The following is a 20,947-nucleotide window of genomic DNA, read 5'->3' on the forward strand; positions in this document are numbered from 1 at the left end:
TTTTTTTTTAATTGGAAATGGATCAAAGAGAGTGTAATTGATCAAGTGAAGTTGGCAGTCAATGGGAAAATAAACCCAAACTTTGCAGGTAAATAAGTGGCCTTCCATCTGTCTTAGGAACATGGATTTTTTTTTTAAGATTTTATTTATTTATTTGTCAAAGAGAGAGAGAGAGAGAGAGCACAAGCAGGGGGAGCAGCAGACAGAGGGAGAGGGAGAAGCAGGCTCCCCGCTGAGCAGGGAGCCCAATGTAGGACTCGATCCCAAGACTCTGGGATCATGACCTGAGCCGAAGGCAAATGTTTAACCAACTGAGCTACCCAGGTGTCCCAAGAACATGGATCTTTATGGAAATCCTATACTTCAAAAATCGTGGTTATCAACCATCTCCACTTTTCCCCTCTACTTCACGGGGATTAGAAATCACAACAGTGAGAGTGCTGGAGTGCCTTCCCTATTTCAAAAGCTCATTGGATGAGCTCATGGTAAGGCTTAACTGGCTTGTGGCAGAAAGAGGTAGGAAGAGAAAGAAATTAGCATTCTCTAGGCACCTATTAGTGACAGTCACTGCCCTACCCATGTGAGGTTAGTATTACTACTAGATGGAAAAACAAAAACAAAAACAAAAACAAAACCCCCAGAACACCCGCAGACTTATTCTGGGCAGAGGTGTGGTGGGAAGAGGAAGAGAACAATTTATACTGCTCTTTTCTTACAAGGACTGGTCCTGCCTAAGGACTGGATTCTATTACAAGGTGGCTGTGCTTGGATTATATTACAAAGAAAAAAATACCATTTTGAAGCTTCTGTCAGTTCTTTGTGCTTCTAGGAGCAGGACCCAGAGTAAATGCCCTTTCTGTGGCAGAGTGAGTTCATCAGCTTTAAAAATGCCTTGAGCTTGTGTGGTGTAAGGGAGTACGAGATGGATTGCTCTGTACATTCACAGGAATTTAAAGTTCAAGAGGGGAGAAAGGTCTTGGTAGAAGGAGAGATCCAAGAAGATACAGTGAAATCTGTGTCTAAGGAAGACACGGCCATGAGAAATCCTCCACAAAGGGAGACTAGCTGATATTGTTGTTGGATTTTTAATTTATGTAGTTGTTCTGCTGTGCCATCATTCAGGGAAAGTCCATTCTAGGCCATAGGCTGGTGTTGGTGGAACTTTGGAAAAATAAAGGGATTCGGTGTGGGAAACGAGATGGGGTGAATGGGAACAGATGAAGGACAGAACTGTAGGAGTAAGATGCCGGGGGTGGTCAAGGATTGAGAGACGTGGAACATGAGAGTGAGAAGGAGCCATAACAGATAAAAGATGGAAGCCCATGATCTCCAAGGGTGCAGGGAAACACAGGTGAAGGGAAAACTGAGGGCAGTGATGTCAGGTTTCCAAGTGAACGCTGCAATATATATACATTAAAGATTGAAGTGCAGCGTGAGGCAGAAATTAGTACCTGGGAGAACAGCCAGGTAGGTAAATATTATTAATGAAATTATTAGTTAAATTATTAACTTCTCTTTACTAAAGTTAGAGAATGCAAACAACCTACCTGAGGTCATAGAATCAGAAGGGACATTGCTCTCAAACTCAAAAGCCTAACTTCTTTTTACTACACTCTACTCTTTATCCAAGAAATAATAGCAACTATTTATTGATACACTTACCATATTCTCAACCCTGTGCTATGCTGAGGCAGGAAGTATTATTACTCTCATTTTATGGCTGAGGAAACTAAAGTTCAGAGGGATTCCAAAACTTGCTAGAGCTCACAGAGCTAACAAAAGGGAGCCAAGATTTAATGATAGCTTTTTCTAGCCCCAAAGTGTCAGTTCTGAACCAACTATATAGCTTAGCCTGGAATGATACAAACAGAGTTGATAACATAGGTGTTTACCTACAGACTAGCTGGTATTATGGGTTACTCATACTAACAAATTAACTGATTGGGTTTGTGGTATAGAGACAAGGTGGTTTTAAAAACACCTACCATCTATACAATCAGGAAGCCAATTGAGAAGTTTGTTATGCTATTCATCTTGACGAGATATTCAGGACTGAATCGGGCTAAGCATAGGGAAAATCTAACTCTTTTCAAATGAATCCCAGAATTCTGGAGAAGAGAAAGGTGACTCATACAAGAAAGTCCTTTAAAAGCATCTTTTTATTTGCTATAAGAATATAATCTGGCATTTCTATACAATCCATCATGCAAAAAACATGGTAGGCATTTTACAAGCAAAGCAGAATCTCAATATCTGTACATTTGTTCAATCAACATATTAGCCAAAGCTGAAAAATAGCATCTTGGGATAAAAGAATGCAGAAAGAGGCAACTTTCTTTCCTAGGTTAATGGCTTCTAACGTCAAGAAGCACAGTGGAGAAAGCACAGCCACCTTGATGTCTCAATGCCTAAGACTGAAAGTATTGGGGGAGATTTGAGGAACATCATCGATGATCCACTGGGCCGCCAGGAGGCCCCACTATCCATGGGCACTTTCACTGCCTAAATGGCTCTGTGAAGCAAGCATTGAGGCATCTATACAAACAGGGAGGAATTATCTGCAGAGTTAACCTACTTCAGGCGGAATAGACACTGTGAACCTGCAGAAGGATCCTTTTGCTCTGGCACTGAGCAGGGAGTTAAGAATTACAATTGTTTTCCTAACAAAAAGTCACAGTGATTTTCCTTTTTGTATAGTAATTAAATTTCCCTGAAATAGCATCATCAAGCACGTTATAAGTAAATTGCTCAATAACATGGTGGACTAAACTCTGGAGCTGACTCAGCTTGCATAACTGTGGTTTCCTGGAAGTGAGCTGGGGCGAAAGAGAGAAGGAGAGCACACCAAACCCTTCACAATCAGACCCCAAACGCTGCGACCATCAGCCCAGGGGTTGCAGGGGTTCCTGAGAGTTCTTTCTGGATGTGGAAGGTTCCTTGTTACATTGGTCATGCTGCCTATTACTCACCGAGTTCAGCAATAACAATCCAAACCTATGTTATCCTCAATCTTCACCACAAAAGGCCATGGGTATTATGAATCCAACTTTCTAATTAAGCAAACTGAGGATTTTAACGGTTATGCCATTAGACCGAGGACGTGCAACTAGTTATAGATGGGACAGAATTGGTGATCAGGCCTGCCGGACAACAAACCTGAAGTTTTCCACTGCACCAGAGCATTTCCGAAGGGATCAAAAGCTATTTATGGCCTTGAACATTTCCTTACCATTTTGTGTGATTTTAGTCCCAAAGTAAAAAGTCCAGAAGAGATTCAGAAGAGCTAAAAATGCCACAGTGAAGAGAGGTGAGTTATCAACTCCCATTCCAGCAAGAGCTGTGAGAGCAAATGAGATTCCAAAGGGCCTCAGCTATAGGGTCGGCTAGGAAATTGATCTGAAATTTAACTTAGAGGAATCTCCAACTTAATGGAGAAAAATCTGCAAGTAAGGGATTCAAATTAGGTTCAGGAATTTACACCCTCCCGCCCCAGGACCACAAGACCAAAGGGACATTTCCTGGGGTAGATCTCAAACCTGGAGTCTCTGAGGCATGGGCATCCCATTGATTTCTAGCATTGTCAAATGTTAAGTGAAAGTAACAAATTAGAAGAAGTAGAGCCAAAATGTATCTCCTACAAACTCTCACATCCCTAAAGGTACAAAATGAGGCCACTGGGCATGAAGCATGCAATGAAAACCAAAGCAAGGGTCTTTTTTTTTTTTTTTTAAAGCAAGGGTCTTTATTTTTGATTTGTATCTGCTTTGTGAAGCCTCAGTTCAGAATTCTCCATGAACTCAACTGTTCATCAGCCTTCTTTTCCCTCTGCAATTGTTACATTCAGAAACACAACTTTTAACTTTAATGGGTTTACTTTGAAAGTTACATATTTACCTGAATTTTAAATATTGTAATAATCACCGTATTTAAGGAATGCACTTCTAAAAACATCTTTTCCTATTGTAGTTAAAACTGGAAAAGATGTTTTAAGAGGTGCATTCCTTAAATACGATGATTATTAAACCAATGTTCTTATTAGGGCAAGTCAGCTTCTAGGGATAAAAGAAGTGTCAGTGGGAGGAATTTTCTAAAGAGGGTACATCATTTTAATTCAGGTCTGATTTAGACTTTGAAAGATCTATACAAATAAAAGCCACATGAGACTACCCTCTTACTACCGGAGTCTGCATTGACTCCCAGATCCGGTGACGGATGGATCCATAACAGAACAACAAGGGGGAAAATCACATACGGCCTTCCCTTTGCCTCAGTGGAGTCGACCAAAAAGCATCAGCCCCCAAAGCCTCCAAGGGTCTTGGAAGCGTATCCCACTGTGGCTGGTGAGTGCTGACAGGCAGAGGAGTGGGCCTCTCCTTCACTCCCTCTCTTCCCTTTGACCTATTTTCTGTTCCAGTTATGTGAGATATTCTGAATCTTTTTCATTTTGATCCTCTGATCCAGCATCTTGTACCTCGCAGGATGCTCATCAGTTTTCTTTGGGACTGAAGGTGCGTAGGAGCTAGATGCATAAGCAGGGCGTTTAAAATGATGCAGAGGAGCCTTGATGACTGGTGGCCATGCAAAGGAAGACAGACAACCATTAGCCTCACCATTGACATGGCACAACCTAATGACTGTGGGCAATTTGCTCTCCCCTAGACCTGTTTCCTTTCAAACCAGAAACAGACAAGTTGGACCCTCACTGGGAATCTTACTGCAGACAGATGAATAAACACATTCTCACCTTAGTCATTTACTTAAAGAACGACAAATTCCTAGAGATAGACAATGAGGACCCCAGGCTGCAAATGTTTTTTGACAATGAGTGGATGGGGTTAAGGAAGTGAGAGGGGGTGACAGGATCACTTTTGGGAATAGCAAAGCAAATGCGGGCGAGCAGAGCCGGACGACAGATCAGCATTTACCATTGGATGTAAGCTTTTAGGGCTGCAAAGTGGCGTACGATCTTGAAGTGATTAAAAAAAAAAAAAAAGGACATCACTGGGAAAATATTTGCCAAACACATATATAAAGGTCTTGCGTCCAAAATAGTTTTTGTAAAACTCTTAAAATTCAGTAAAGGGAAAATCAACAACCCAATTTACAAAGGAGCAAAAGATCTGAACTGACTCCTCACTGAAGAAGGGATGCATATGGCAAGAAAGCCACAGTTGCAAATTAAAACACCAATGATATACACAACACACCTATCAGGGTGGATAAAATCCAAAACAGAGTGGATGACACCAGTTGCTGGTGACAATGCGGAACAACAGGAACTCCTATTCTTGCTGGTGGGAATGTAAAGTATTACAGCCACTTTGAAAGACGGTTTGACAGTCTCTTAGGAAGCTGGTCATGGTTTTACCACACGATCCAGCAGTTGTGCTGCTAGGTATTTACCCAACTGATTTGAAAACTGACGTTCACATAAAAACCTGTACATGAAGTTTATAGAAGTTAATTCCTAATTGCCCCAAACCATAAGCCAGGAATTCCTTCAATAGTTAATTGCATGAACACGTTGTAGAACATCTATACAATGGGATATTATTCAGTGATAAAACAAAATGAGCAGTCAAGCCACATAAAGACATTAAGTACTAATTGATTCCTCCTCTCTCTGCCCCCCACCGCCGGCCCCACCTCTTCCCCTTCTTGGTCCCACTGGAGAGCATTGTCAGTGAGACAGTGTAAGAGTGAGTAAAGCGAAAACCAGGTTAAATGGTCATTGCAAACCGATGAGATAGAATAATTAGGTAAAAGGTATGAAGGACAGAGCTGGTGCTGAGTCCCTTCCTCAAGCACTTGCTCTCAGTGAGGCGATTCCAACAGCACTTACAGGGCCGGCAAAGAAAGTAATACACAGGTGGGTCAGCTTGAAGGGTGGAGACTGGGGGACAGATCCGTGAAACAAAAGGTTACCCTTGTGAAGACCAGTTTCACAGCTCTCTTCCAGTATGATCCAGCAAAAGATCAGAAACAACTTAAATATACAATCATAGGGGTTGGTTAAGTTCTGGTACATTCTTAAAATATACTACTGTGATACTATGGAAAAGCAATTATAGATGTCTATTAATAAAAATAAAGTATATGTAAATTCTATGTATAGAATTCACATAATCCTGTTAAATAAAAAAAACAGTAAATATCTAATCTCATTACAATAAAAATGTATCAATATGCGCATAGGAAAACCCAGAAGATCATACATTTAAATCATAGCAGTGATTATCTCTGAAGAGTATAAACATAGTTTTCGGTTGTTTGTTTCCATTTTCTAATTTTTCTGTGTGGATCAGGTTTTGGTGATGTGACTTTTGAAAAAGAAACATACTGCTAAAAATTTCTTCCATAGAATCATACATCAGAGATATTCTGCAAAATCATACATAACAAAAAGCCAGCAAAACTGAAGTCACTCTGGGCTTTAGTACCAGACATCTCAGAGAGTTCAGAGCTCATTAGACTTTTCCCGTCTGTAGACTAATAGTCATTCATTGACTTCTTAGAGCACTTAGGTGTTGCTGATAGAACAGTGGATAAAACAGACCGAAATCCCTGCCCTCGTGGGATTTCCACTCTAGTGACCCCCACTGAAACTTGTCACTTCGCTTACAGAAGAAAAAATTGTTCAGGTCTAATAAGGGACGCTAGTACTACCGTAACACCCACACGAAATTTGCCTTCTGAGTTGGGCTAACACGTAGTAAAGACTTTCAGCAAATGGTCCTGTAGTGACATAATAATATACATGCAGAAGAACAGAGAGGGTGTTTTTTTTTTTTTAAAGACCTCAGAGCACTTAATTCTGTGTTTTATGGCAAACAGCACAAAACACTCTAAAACAGCCCTGTCACCTTGGAGAATGGGGTAGACACAAGAGAGGCTTCACGTCTGGGCTAGCTGATTTACTGCTCTTCAAGTCACAATCCCTCTCCATATTCATTCTGTTTTCGCTACTCAGCATGAACCCAGCCAAAGTATTATTGAATTTCCCACTTCTCAGCATGAAGAAACATTTACCGTTTGCCAGAATTCTGACTGTCTGAACAAAAACTCCCCTTGCCACTGGAGTCACTGCAAATAGAGTCGAACCTGCTGATAGAGACCGGCTCCCCACCAAGATTGTGGAAATACTTATATGCCTGCTGTCTCCCTTACTCAAAATGTTGGAAAAAAGAAAAATTCATACAGAGCTGTTTTGTATGCATCGACTGCCTTTCCAGTCTGCAGGGGAACGTGATGTGATGACAGAGCAAAACAGCAGAACCAGGGATAAGGACAACCATCTTGAATTTAGTGGAGACCTTTGTTCTGGGGCGCTGTGTGGCCTCCCTGGGGCTCTTTCATTTGCCTACTGGCCATTCCAGAGATACTGGAAGAGGATCTGATCCTTCCCCTTTCAACGACTACAACGCGTCCCACAGCTAAACCAAGCAATAGTGTTTAAAATCCACCTCCCCTTCTCCCAGGGTAGAGAAGAAGAACCAAACTGGGAACAGAATCCCCTCCCCCTCCATATGCTTGATTATTAGCCAGTTGGACCTTTTTTCTCTTGAGGACATATTCACAAAGTCTGCTCTCATCTCTTAGAGCAATTTACTTGGTGGAAATGGTCTAATAAGCTAATGAAGATTTGACAAAGGCACATACCACTCGCTGCACAGAGCCTGAACTTGGGAGAGTCATTATCTGTATTACTTTCAAATGTACTTGGAAAAGAAAAGTGCAAGACAAAAATCGATACATCACCATCCTTTATTTCACGATTACACACAATATTTGTTTCTCATAAAAGCAATGCCCTTTGAGGAGTTTTAATCTCCATTTGTTTAAATCTCATCTTTTTCATAAACACTACAGTTCTCCCAAAAGTGTGTATGATCTTCTTCCTTTCCTCGGCCACCACCGACCTATCTGTTTTTCCCTCTCTGTTTCTGTCTGTGTCTCTGTCTTTGAGACCATTTTACTTGGTGGCTACTTTTCTTGTGGTGTGGGAGACGCGTGTATAGAATTATTCTTCAAAAATAGATTCAGATTTAGTCCTAAGTCAAATCAATATAGTTGTGAGTTCGGGTATTGCAATGTAAAAGAGGGTTTTTAAAGCACTTTAAGATTCTATTAGTCTACTGTTTCTCAAAGTACCCTTCAATAAAGTTGTGAGTGTAATAGGTATTGTTGAGAGACAGGGAGTTTCCTTAGTCAAATTTAACTGGGTTTAAACTACTATCTTCATGGCAGGACTTCTCAGACACCTAAATAATGGGGATGTGTATTAAGAATCCTGAAGAAGAACCAGCAGCATGTGGTTTTTCTCCATTTTATTAGGCCAGGGAACTCCCTTTACAGGGGCATCTCACAGAGTGCTCAGCAGAAAACACTTTCAGAAAAGACTGGCCCAATTCCTTATCCTTATCTTAAGGTGTCATACCCTATAATATCATAAATCCCGACTTCAGGACACCTTGTTGTTTTGCACTAAGTGAGAGCAGGCCACAGAGAGCTATCACTGGTCTCCACCTACTGTGGGTCCTGCCTAACCTCCATGAGTTAATAACTGTGTGAGAATCTCATATGTGAGAATCTGTCTCTGTTCTTTCGATACTCTCCGACTTCATGTTGATTTTCTGTAACCACTCACGTAACAGCAGCAACTCCATGTGGAGAATGTCTGAATCTCTGTTGCAGATCACCACCTCTGAGGGCAGCAACTTGGTCTGCTCTTAACTTCTGAATAAATTTGAATATTAGCACCTTCTTAAAATAAGAAGTATTGGACATATGTTTTCTGCCCTTTCAAAGATAATGTCATGATATGACCTTTGGGGGAAAAATTTCCATTATAGACCTTTTCTATCTGCATTCACACATACACAGACATAAACAACTAACAAAATAAAAAATAGTCATCTGTTGCCTCTGAAATGTTGTTTTACATGCAGAATAAAATCACAGGGCCATACATTTCATCTCTAAAATCAGTGTCTACTTGTGGTATCTGTCTGAAAGCTGATGGAAAAGCTCTTATAAAAAATGCACAAAAATCATTCACGAGTTTTGAATTGCGAGGGATTGGAATGCTAACATCAGCTCCATCAAGGATGGAATGATGTAAGAACCGAGCTTGTGATTTTCATGTCGGGATTCGCCATGGTAAAATAGTTATGATTTCTGACAACACATTGTGTGCTAGGCACAATGCTAAGAATTTAATGTGAACTAGCCTTTCATCTTCTCTACAATCCTATGAAGCAAGCACTGTTATCACCCCCTTTTGGGGTGAGGAAAACTGGGGCTTAGAGAGCTTAAGTAACTTGCCAAAGCCTACACAGCTGGTATGCAGGAAGTCTGGATTCTGGATTCACATCTGAGCAGCTCAACTTCAGAGTCTTCACCCGATATTTAAAGCAACCTTGGACCAAAGTTCAGAATAAGTTTTAATAACTACCATAAAAATTAAAAGAGTCAAAACAGTACCTCATATTACCCTCAGTATTTGAGTATATAATCTGTGTAATATACAGGATTCTTGAACATGCTCATTAGTAGCTATAGTCACACTTCCCCCCAAGACACACACTTAATATAATTTGTGGTAATAGCTCAGGAAGGAATTATATAAAGGTCCTGGCTAACAGGTCTCTTAAATAATTGTTTTTATCTCTTCCTTCACTTATGCCAGGTTGGAATGTTGACAGGAATTCCAAAAGTCACAGCCGCTGTTGGTGAGCAATCAAGCCAGGTAGAGCGCTAGGATCTTGGGTGAAATGTTTAATCCGGTGGTTCTCACCCTGGCTGCATATGAGAACCACCTGGGGAGCTTTTAAAAATCCCAATGCTCAGGGGCGCCTGGGTGGCTCAGTCGGTTAAGTGTCTGCCTTCGGCTCAGGTCATGATCCCGGGGTCCTGGGATTGAGCCCCACATCGGGCTCCCTGCTCGGCGGGAAGCCTGCTTCTCCCTCTCCCACTCCCCCTGCTTATGTTCCCTCTCTCACTGTGTCTCTCTGTCAAACAAATAAATAAAATCTTAAAAAAAAAATCCCAATGCTCAGGTCGTACCCCAGATCAATTAAAGCAGAATCTATGGGGGTTAGTCTGAGACTTCAGGAGTTTTTAAAGCTCCTCAGATAATTCCACTGTGTGTGAGTTTCAGAACTACTGTTTTGGTCTCTCCAAACATCTCCTTCCTTATCCTCACAAACAAAACAATAGTGCTAATGTTTAGCACACACTGAAGGTGTTGTGTAAACTGTAGAGAAGCTAGCCAATGTCGCTGCTATAGTTTGATCACAACAAACTGCTTGGGGTGGGGAGGAGTCTTTGATACATCTGTTAAGGTTACGTGTGGTCTTCAGAATTATGCTCTTTTTCTTTTTCCTCCTGTCCACCACATTTTGTTCTTCTTGTTGGGTCTACCATGAACACAAAAGCTCTGAGAAATGAAAAGGCATTCTTTTGTTGGAGAAAGCAACTTCGGTGCTATCATTTGAGGATTGTAAGAAGACCCATACCAAGAACCAACCCTGAGATTAGCCATTGTTTTCTAAATAAATCTCACATGTGGAAAAGGAAAAAATAAGACCCAAGAGCACGTTCCTGATGTCTGACTGAGGGGTAAGATAAGAGTGAGAGCCTTGCAGGCAGAGATCTAGGTTTAAGGCCTGTTTCACCACTCCTGTTCTTTCTGGGGCAAGTCACTTTGCCTGTAAGCTCCATGTTTCTCCTCTGCGGCCCAAGTGTCACAGTGCTGCCTATCTCGCAGGGCTGCTCGGAGGACTCAGCCAGACTGGGCGTGTCAAGGATTTCCTACAGTGGCTGGCATAAATCATGCCTTCGGTCTGTGATGACCTCTCTCTGAAGATTGTCATAGTGATAGTGATCACGTTTAAGGGTAACTCCCGGTGGATAAAGTGGGACTAAAACCCTGAACAGAGAGAATGCCAGAAGACTTCTAGGACAGGCGCTGACATTTCTTGCAGGACTGATTTTTGCGCTGCTAGTTAGGGTCTTGCTCAGTTTGAGACAATCTGCCCTTTTGAGACAATCTGCCTAATGTAGGTCCTTTATGCCTTTGGGATTTTTCTCCCCTCTGGACTCTTTCTAGCTTCTTTCTGGGATATCTTTTCAGATTATCCGGAATTCCAAACCAGGCTTATGTCTGATTCTGACGACCATGTCAGCCACATTAGCTAATTTGGCATGAATCAGTGGCATTTTGAAGGTGAGCTCATGAGAAAACACAAAATCAGCCAAAAGACTCATCTCAATTAATAAATAACAATAAATCAGCTCCACAGAGGACTGAATCAAGAAGGGTCATCCCATTCCCAAGGCAGAAGCACACCCTTTAAACCTCTAGCAATTTGGCTGAATTGGTTTTCCAAGCTGGTTTTTTCCATAAGGGGCAAGTAGAAGAAATTAATTTGTTTTCAACAGAAAAACCAGACTTGGTTCTTGTTCATTATCTAGGCTTCCCATTAGATGCTTTAAAAAATGGAAGTGGAACATATCAACCTTTTAGAAACCCAAGGCTCTGCTGTTTAAGGACAAGTAGCTTGGTCTCTGTCCTCTCTACTTTTCCGTGTTTTTACATCCCTTAATGCAGCCACCCCCATCCTTGGAAGGGGCCAGATTCAGTTCTGTCTCTACCCCCCCATGATGGCGGACACATGCTTTCAGTTTCCCACTTAGAAAACAGAGCTGAGAAGTCTCACTGCAGAGAGTTGTGATGAGAAGGAAGGAATCATGCATATGGAGCAGTCAAAGTGGCACTGACACATAGTAGGTGCTGCCTTACTCTCGCTTTCCATCCCTTCCTCAGATGAAGATCCTACAACTCACGAATTAGCAGGAAGGTTTGCAACTGCCAGGAAAATTCAGTAGCAGCATACTTTCCAGTTAGGAATTCATCTGTCTCCTCAAGACACAAAACAGCATTATACTGAGGCCACTTGCTTGGTGTCTCTACCTTTATAGAAATACAATCTAGCAACAATGACCCAGCCAGAAAATCATTCGTAAACCATGCACATTAGATGTACTGTTGTCTAAGGTAATGATCTACTCTTAAACGCTTCAAGGTGTATTTTATATTAAAACGACAATAATGAGGGGCGCCTGGGTGGCTCAGTCGGTTGAGCATCTGCCTTCAGATCAGGTCATGATCCTTGGGGTCCTGGGATCTAGCCCTGCATCACGGTCAGGCTCCCTGCTCAGTGGGGAGTCTGCTTCTCCCCTCTTCCCCCATCCCCCAACTTGGGTTCTCTCTCACTTGCTCTGCTCTCTCTCTCTCAAATAAATAAATAAATAATCTTAAAAAAAAACCCTACAATATGAAACCCATCATCTACATTTTTAAAAGACGCTGGACTCTCCAAGGACTTTACCTCAAGAAAATGAGGCTTAATAATCTACAGTTCCATATGTTCACCTCACAGAGCAACAGCAGAAGGAGCTCCTAGAAGAGCTGAGATGACACTGCACGAACCAAACCACTACCTGGATAGAAAGGTGACCCCGTCAGCATTTCCAGGTCCCCAGAGGAACCTGCGTCCATAGGGAAAAGATAAACCACATGGTTTTGTTGCCCTTCATCCAGCCTGAAGCTGTTTACTTCCACCTGCATTTTTCAACCCTGGCTGCACCTCAGATCACCTTGGAGAGCTTTAAAGTTTACTGATGCCCCAAGCCGTCCCCACAAGAGTCTCTGAAGCAATCCATTATTTTAAGGTGGAGCCCAAGTTTCAATATGTTTATCATGTCCAGTGATTCTAATGTGTATTCAGGTTGAGAAACACTGGCTTAAGTGCCAAGTTTGTTTTGAGACTAAGTCAACTTATACTTCACTTCGGTATTAAGGGATGCCTGGGGCAGATGGTAAGGTCTTATCATTACATGCAGGAGCTTCCAACCCTTGGCCACGTGCTAAGATCTGTGACAAGAATTGAGCCCATGAGGGATGCCTGGGTAGCTCAGTCAGTTAAACGCGTGCCTTCAGCTCAGGTCGTGATCCCAGGGTCCTGGATTGAGTCCTGCATTGGGCTCCTTGCCTCAGCGGGGAGCCTGCTTCTCTGCCTGCTTCTCTAATTGCCCGCTCCCCTGCTTGTGCTCTCTCTCTCTTTCTGACAAATAAATAAATGAAAATCTTTAAAAAAAGAATTGAACCCATGAAAATCTACTTTGAGAACAGGTGGTGTGGTATTATTACAAGAGAAGCATGGGTTGGGACAGCACATTACTGGGTTAAGCTATTACTAGTTGTAAGATTCTAAGGAGATAAACTATTCTGGGACTCGGGTTTTTTGTTTTTGTTTCTCTGTAAAATGGGAAGAATAATAACCACCTTTCATGGTGCTGTGAGGATTTTCAAGGGGATGTAAGGAGATGGTGTATATACAGTACCTTGTAAACTTGTGGGCTGCCAGTATGTCATAGGTATGTGGTATGTGTCCACCATTATCAGATAGCACAGGGGACGAATGGTCACCATTGAGGGCCTTTTAATGGTGTCCTCCTGATGGATTTCTTATTCTAGTGTAGAAAAGTCATATAATTCCCCACACAACTGGATATTACTACATGAAAGACCTTACCAAACAATGAAGAGATTAACTTAATAAATTTATTTGTGAACATGTGGCAGAGAATACGTCATTCTGATTCATGAAAAACTAATTCTCCAAAATGTGCATGTATATAGGGACATATATATCAGCTACCCAAGGGAACCACTTTGCTGAAACTAAGTGCCATTTGAAGCAAAGCAAAAACATATAAGGCCACATTCTAAACTATTTATACAATGTACAAATATGGATGTTCATGGATCACTTTGGGCAAAGCCTCACCATGAATGTGAGTGAGTACTGCAAATCCTGGCTGGGATGGGAAGGGTGACTTAGACAACCAATCAGGATGAAAGAAGTTTCAGTCCCTGAATTCTAATCTTGATGCAATTAGGAAAATAACAAGGGCACTTTTGATTCTTAAGACTCTTTGCATTTATTATGCTAAGGCATAATAATTCTTCAAGTCACCTTCATTGGAAGTTATTCTTAAATCACTGATGCCCCAGTTTTTTCAATGCTTCTTTATGCTTTACCCCACAGATAATTAACCCTGGCCACCAACCTCACGGGGATAGGGACAGGGCGTTATGCACAACTGCATCCCCAGAACCTAATCACAAAACTGGTAACAGTTGGTGCTAAGAAATATTTAATGAATGAGTAAACTACTCTGCATCACACTCAGTAACCTTCAGAAATCTCCCACTTACTAAAGAATAAATGAATCCCTTAGAATACACACCAGCTGGCAAAGTTGACCGGCATCTCCAGACCCTGATGGTTCCTCTTTGCCTCCACAATGTCTTGATACCCAGATTTGCTGCCCACGGTTGCTCCAAGAAGGGAGGCAGCAAGTTCCTTCCCTTTGAGGTCTCCAGCCTGAAGCCTGAACACTCTTGCTTTAGACAAATACTATAACCTCGGCTCATTTCTACAGGTCTTCCTAGAGTATGGAGAGGCACTGAGGCATGGTGTTCGAACCCCTCTCCCTCTGACAAAGAGGTGAAAGAGGAGGAGCAATTAAGTAAGGCTGGAAAACAAGCTCTCTTCTTACGCAAAGAATGGCTGGCTATTAAATGCCCTGCAACCTGATGATTTAATGATTAATGGTTTCATTTGATAAAATTATTATTTTAATTAATTAAAAAAAAAAGAACAAGGAAGTCCTCCCTCAAGGAGGGATCATCTTCAATTTTGTTTGCCCCAGCAGGCCCAATGTATGTGAGGCATGCTGTTTCAAATGAGAAAAATATTTTAGAGAAAAGCTAAGTCTTTTTCTTGAGCTTTTTCCATCCTTGTGTGCAGTTTTCCACATGTGCATATGAAATGGGAAGTTGTAAGGCTCAGTCAGTAACCCTGCCCTTTGTTCATACCAACAAGGACCTATCCCAGAAGAAGCCTGCAAAGCTAAATTTCACCAGGTTTCTAAAGCTCTGAAATGCTAAATCAATACATCACAAATGAGCTTTGATCCAGTCCATAGTAAGAATGACAACCGCCATCCCTCAAACTGAACTCAAGATAAAAGAATTACAAAGAGAGCACTCACTGGAAACTTCACTTAAAAGACAGTGTGGGATCCCTCCACACCCAGAGCTGCACCTGGAATTAGTGCTGGGGCACCTGGTCTAATACCCAGGCAGAATAAGAAAGGTGGTTACAGTCTGGACTATTTGACATCGGTCTTTACCCATGAACAATGAAACTCAAGCAAAAAGCATAGGCTTGCCTTGCCTTGCTGCCTGCTAACTTCGGGCCAGCTACTTATCCGATTATGTTTCAGTTCCCTAATTTGTGAAATGGAGATAAATACCCTCCTTAGAGAGTTGTCATGAGGATTAAATGAGGTAATACATGTTAAGAATCTAGCATTATCCCTGATCGTTAATAGATGTGCAATACATATCAAAGTATTTATTGTTAAAAACCTGTATTAGGGAGATCAGAAGTTATTTTTTGAAGTTTACCACTCAATAACTTATAATACACATAATACTTCGTCTTGGTTAAAAAAAAAAAAAAAGCATAAGCTTCCTAAAATGTCTTCAGACCTCAGAGCTGGTCAGTTCTCTTCTGAGGAATCCTCTGGATGAACGTTTTATCCGTAGTCCCCTAGAAGAGGACACATGACAATGTCATTGCAAGCCAGGTGGCATCTCAACACACAAACTCTTTCTACATCAGGCACGGAGATTAGAAGCAGAGCTACGTGTACTGCCAACACTAGGATGCACGCCGGCAGCCGCACACATGGAGGAGCGATCAGCCAAGTGCGTCAGCAAATGGGGACGGTACTGTACCTTTCCGTCTAAGGATCACTTCCCGAAAGTGATGCGACGGAGGCGCCCTGGGGAATCTGCTCAGAAGTAAGTCACTGACTAGGCTCCTTCGTTAGTGGTCATGGCTGTGAGTGGTGCTGAAGCTCTGGGCCACTCCTCCAGTGAGAGCCAACATTTCCTCAGCTCTCCACCATTTACAGCCCACACATGGAGTGTGATTGGGTTCACAGACCTCCTGGGGCATGGTGGAAGATGGTTCTAGAAAAAATCAGCTGCAGGTGCTATTACTTTACTACATAAGAGTCACTTTACTATAGATACACAAAGAATCAAGGAGATGTCCCCAGAAGAATTTCCCGGGTGCTGGAGCTTTAGAAGGACCCCTTTGATAATTTCGGAAACCACACAAGCGGTTCCTTAATGAAGTGGTCTCTGGTGGCTTCTGGACTGAAGCATGTTACCAGCAGGACTTGCTTCATATCTGAATCCTCATATCCCAACACCCATCTCTCCCAGTATGTCAGAAAGGGAAAACATTAAATTTCTCTGAAATATATGTAAAATCACGTTTACATGGATGAAACCAAACAAAGCTGTCTTGGAAGACAGCCATGGGTTTTTCACTTAAAATTCTTAATATATAATATTTTGAGCATACAGAAAAGTATAGATAATAATAATGTCAAATTCCCATGTCCTTTCAATAGATTTTAATCAAATCTTAACATTTTGCATATTAGCTCATAAATTTATTTAGTGAGATTAAATGTCACAAATGAGTTGAAGTACATAGTATACTCTTCCAGGATACTCCTCTCCCCCCATCACACAAAAAAACATCATCTAGAATTTGATGCTTATTATCCCTGTGCATAGAAACACTCGGTTATTGCATTTGTATGCATCAATTAAATATCTAATATTTTTGCTTGCTTTAAAAGATAATATAAATTGTGTTAGGTGGTATATATCTTGTTGCAACTTGCTTTTCTTGTTGGACATTACATTAAGCATTGTTTGTAATAGCAAAAAATGAAAACCATCAATAGGAGAATGATTAAACATCCTGTGGCTCATTTATACAATAGACTGCTATACAGATGTTAAAATGGCCAATGTTTTTCAAAGAACTAGCTTTAATTTTGCATAGAATTTATTTTGCCATATGTTAGCAAACTTTCTGTAGATTTTTTTTTAAAGGTGTGCACTTAAAAGCAGGATAGATCTGGGTTTTGTTTTCCTTATCTAATCAGATAATCTCTCCTATTTTAATATCAGAGTTTAAGCCATTTGCAATTATTATTACTGATATTTTTTGGATTTGATTCTACTCTCTAATTTTGGTTTTGTTTTGTATTTGATTCTACTATCTAATCTTGTAATCATTCTTTATTCCTTTTCTTCCTTTCTGCCTTCTATTAAGTTGATACATTTTTATATTCCCCTTCTTTGTTGTTGTTCAGGTCCCAACTTAAATGTTATAGGCTATATATCAATTATTTTACTGATGATCCTTTGTGTTAAAAAGTTACAAAATTACAAAGTTCTGTCCAAACACAAAATAGATTTTAGCAGTCCTTAACTTTCTACTGAATAAACCTCCTTCCATCTATAGCTTCCGTTTCGTATTTTAACACAAAAATTGGACATTATTTTTTTTATAATTACTCGCTCAAATTTACCAACATGTTTTATTTACTTGTGTGTATACCATTTATTTTTTTATTTTTTATTATTTTTTTAAAGATTTTATTTATTTATTTGACAGAGAGAGACACAGCAAAAGAGGGAACACAAGCAGGGGGAGTGGGAGAGGGAGAAGCAGGCTTCCTGCCGAGCAGGGAGCCCATGCGGGGCTCGATCCCAGGACCCTGGGACCATGACCTGAGCCGAAGGCAGACACTTAGCGACTAAGCGTATAACATTTACTCTTGTATCTCAAGATACAAGAAGATACACCTTGGTTTGGAGTTCATTTTTCTTTCTTTCAAAGTATATCCCTTAAGGTTTCTTTTAATGAAGTCTGCAACTGGTAAACCATGTCATTGTATACCTGAAAATGTTTTTACTTTGTCTTCACTCATAACTAATAATTGAGCTATTTTAGCTATTATATATTGACTTACTTTCCCTCAACACATGGTAGATGCATTCTCATTGTCTTCTGGCATCTACTATTACCAATGCAAATTTGCCATTAGTTGGTTGTCATTTTATTATAAGCAACCTGCTTGAATATAGCCAGCTTCCCATGGCATTTAGGAATTTCTCATTTTGAGGTAATTTTAGGCAATCTCACACAATATCATTAGATATGTATTTGGTTTTATTTAGGTATGTATGGCAATTGAGCTGCATTTTCCACCTAAGGTGAGTCTTTAGAGCCATTGATCTATCTTCCATGCTCTCTCATTTTTTATTGAGATATAATTCACATGCCACAAAATTCATTATTTGAAGCGTACAGTTCAGTTAACTGTACTCACAGGGCTGTGCAGCCATCACCAATCTCTAATTCCAAAACATTTCCATCACTATGAAAAGAAATCCCATACCCGTAGGAAATCACTCCTCATTCTTCTCTCTCCTCAAGCTTCTAGAAACCCCTAATCTATTCTCTCTTTCTATGGATAAGCCTATTCTGGTTATTTCACACAAATGGCATCATAAAATGTGTAGCCTTTCGTGCCTGGCTTCTTTCACTTAGCAAAATGTTTTCAAGATTCATCCATGCTGTAGAATGTATCAATACTTCAGTCTTTTAGATAGATAATAGATAATAATCTATTGTGTAGGGGCGCCTGGATGGCTCAGTCAGTTAAGCGTCTGCCTTTGGGTCAGGTCATGGTCTCAGGTCCTGGGATCAAGTCCCACATCGGGCTCCCTGCTCAGTGCGGAGTCTGCCTCTCCCTCTCCCTCTGCCTCTCTCCCTGCTCTTGCTCTCTCTCTCTCAAATAAATAAATAAAATCTTTTTAAAAAAATCTATTGTATGGATATAGCACATTTGGTTTATATATTCATCACTTGGTGGACATTTAGTTTCTCTCCACTTTTTAGCTTTTATGAGTAATACTGCTTTGAATATTTGTGGACAAGTTTCTGTGTAAACATATCTTTCCAGTGGAGGTGCCCCTCCACTTTCTTAATAGTGTCCCTTGAAACACAAAAGTTTTTATCTTTAACAAAGTTGTGTTATCGGGATGGCTCAGTCGTTGAGCGTCTGCCTTCGGCTCAGGTCGCGTGGTCCCAGGGTCCTGGGATCAAGCCCCATGTTGGGCTCCCTGCTCCGCGGGAAGCCTGCTTCTCCCTCTCCCACTCCCCCTGCTGTGTTCCCTCTCTCACTGTGTCTCTCTCTGTCAAATAAATAAATAAAATCTTAAAAAAAAAAAGTTGTGTCATCTATTTTTTCTTTGGGTATTACGTGTCATATCTAAGAAACCACTGCCTAATCCAAGGTCATAAAGATTTATCTCTATATCATCTTCTAAAAGTCTTATGGTTCATGCTTTTTCATTTTTGATATGGTTCCCTCTCTATACTGTGTTTGCTATCAAGTCCTAAGGACTAACTCCCAACATTAATTCTCTTTTCAGCTGTGTTCCACATTGTTTTTCTTTCTTAAGTTCCAATGACTATATGTTTGTTTGCTTTTTAGAATTTCAGATTTTGAATTGCTTCTTTTGCATCTCTCTGTTCTTGGGGTTTTTTTTTCCTGCACAATTTTGTTGTATTGTTTTTCAAGGGTTATTATCCCTCTGGCTCTTTGAGTATCCTTAAACATGATATTTTAAATTGTTTGACAGCCTACACCCCAAGAGTTTATGGTAGAGGCATTTGAGTCAAGGGAGGCAACATGTGGTATTCCTGAGGTAGGAAGAAGTAGCGAGCTGCCATTGTAATGAGTGATGTGAGGGGTGTCTGCTAGACAATGCACAGTTAAGTATGTCAAGTGTTTTGAGAACTACCCACTCCACTTCTACAGGTTTTGGAATGGTCAGAACTCAGTCCCTAAGACACCTATTTTAGGACCAGTTTAAACTGTCACATGAAGGCCAAAGACAAGATGGCAGCAACTCTGACTCATAAGCCTTGGAAACCTGGCAGGCCAGCAACAGGTCCCCAGCATAGCAGTTGGGAACCAGGTCAGCTCTGTATATTATTGTGGATGTCCAGAATGATGTCAGAGGTGCCACATGACCCAGGAATGTTATAACCCTACAGAGAAAAACAAATACCATCACAGCACACTGGAGTTGATTTGGAGCTGTTTCCCTCCTAATGTCTCTAGTCCTAAAAACACCAAAACCACAAGCAGGAAGAAGATGAAAGAGGCTTCCAGAGACTACAGAGCAAAGTCTGATCAATACTAAAAAGCAAGTTAGGATAATTAGTACAAATCCAGATTTGCAAATGAGTCTTTTCTGAAGGTGGTTGCCTTCTATATAGTCATAAATGATACTGGATATTTCTCACTCACACATCCACATACCCAGTCTTACAGACATTAATGAGCACCCAATGTATGCTTGTCACCTTGACAGGCACTGAGGGAAAAAAAAAAAGACAGTCCCCACCCTTGGAAAAGCCCCCTATCAATGAGTAAAGGGGTTTACAAGCAAATCATTATACGTCACTGTTAATTCTACCTAGATGATTTGGAAGGACCACAAAGAGAAATTATCCAGAAGAAGAAAACGGTAAAGAGTATTCCAGGCAGACTGACAGTGGCAAGAAAGCTCAGGGGCTACTCAGTGGACAGTGAGTCCAGTTTTTGGACTGCGGTAGGGAAGATGCAGAAGTTGAGGTTGGAAAAGCAAATAGATACACATTATATTTCATCTAAGATGCCACCGATTATAAAGTGAACTATTATTTCATGTACAACCAAGAAAAAAATGCTGCTCATTAAATTATAACACAACATTGCTTGCAAAACATTCCTACTGCAGAGGGACTAAAATGCAAGGCACTGTCCCTCTCAGAATGGATGAGGTTCGGCAATTCCCAAAAGAAGAAATGTAAAAGACAAATTAACATTAGAAAACAGATTCTTTTAAAAAATGATCAAATAAATGCAAACTGAATATGAATAT

At 40.8% G+C, this 20,947-nt stretch overlaps 1 protein-coding gene across 7 annotated transcripts in view; it reads right to left on the reverse strand.

The window, feature by feature from the left end:
- Positions 1–2,158: 2,158 nt before the first annotated feature.
- PDE1C (phosphodiesterase 1C) overlaps positions 2,159–20,947 on the reverse strand; it is a 537,291-nt gene continuing 518,502 nt past the window's right edge. The window contains exons 19-20 of one of the 7 annotated variants that reach the window (XM_027575054.2): positions 15,626–15,686; positions 4,487–4,568 (exon numbers count right to left, since the gene is read on the reverse strand). In XM_027575054.2, coding sequence (XP_027430855.1) covers positions 15,673–15,686 — 14 coding nt within the window. In that variant the 3' untranslated portion in view covers positions 4,487–4,568; positions 15,626–15,672. Of the gene's footprint in view, positions 4,569–6,227; positions 9,419–12,274; positions 15,687–20,947 lie in introns of those variants that run through there. The other 6 variants (XM_027575059.2, XM_027575053.2, XM_027575051.2 and 3 more) reach the window with 6 other exon arrangements.

The sequence above is a fragment of the Zalophus californianus genome, chromosome 12 (genome assembly GCF_009762305.2).
Source record: "Zalophus californianus isolate mZalCal1 chromosome 12, mZalCal1.pri.v2, whole genome shotgun sequence".
NCBI lineage: Eukaryota > Metazoa > Chordata > Mammalia > Carnivora > Otariidae > Zalophus > Zalophus californianus.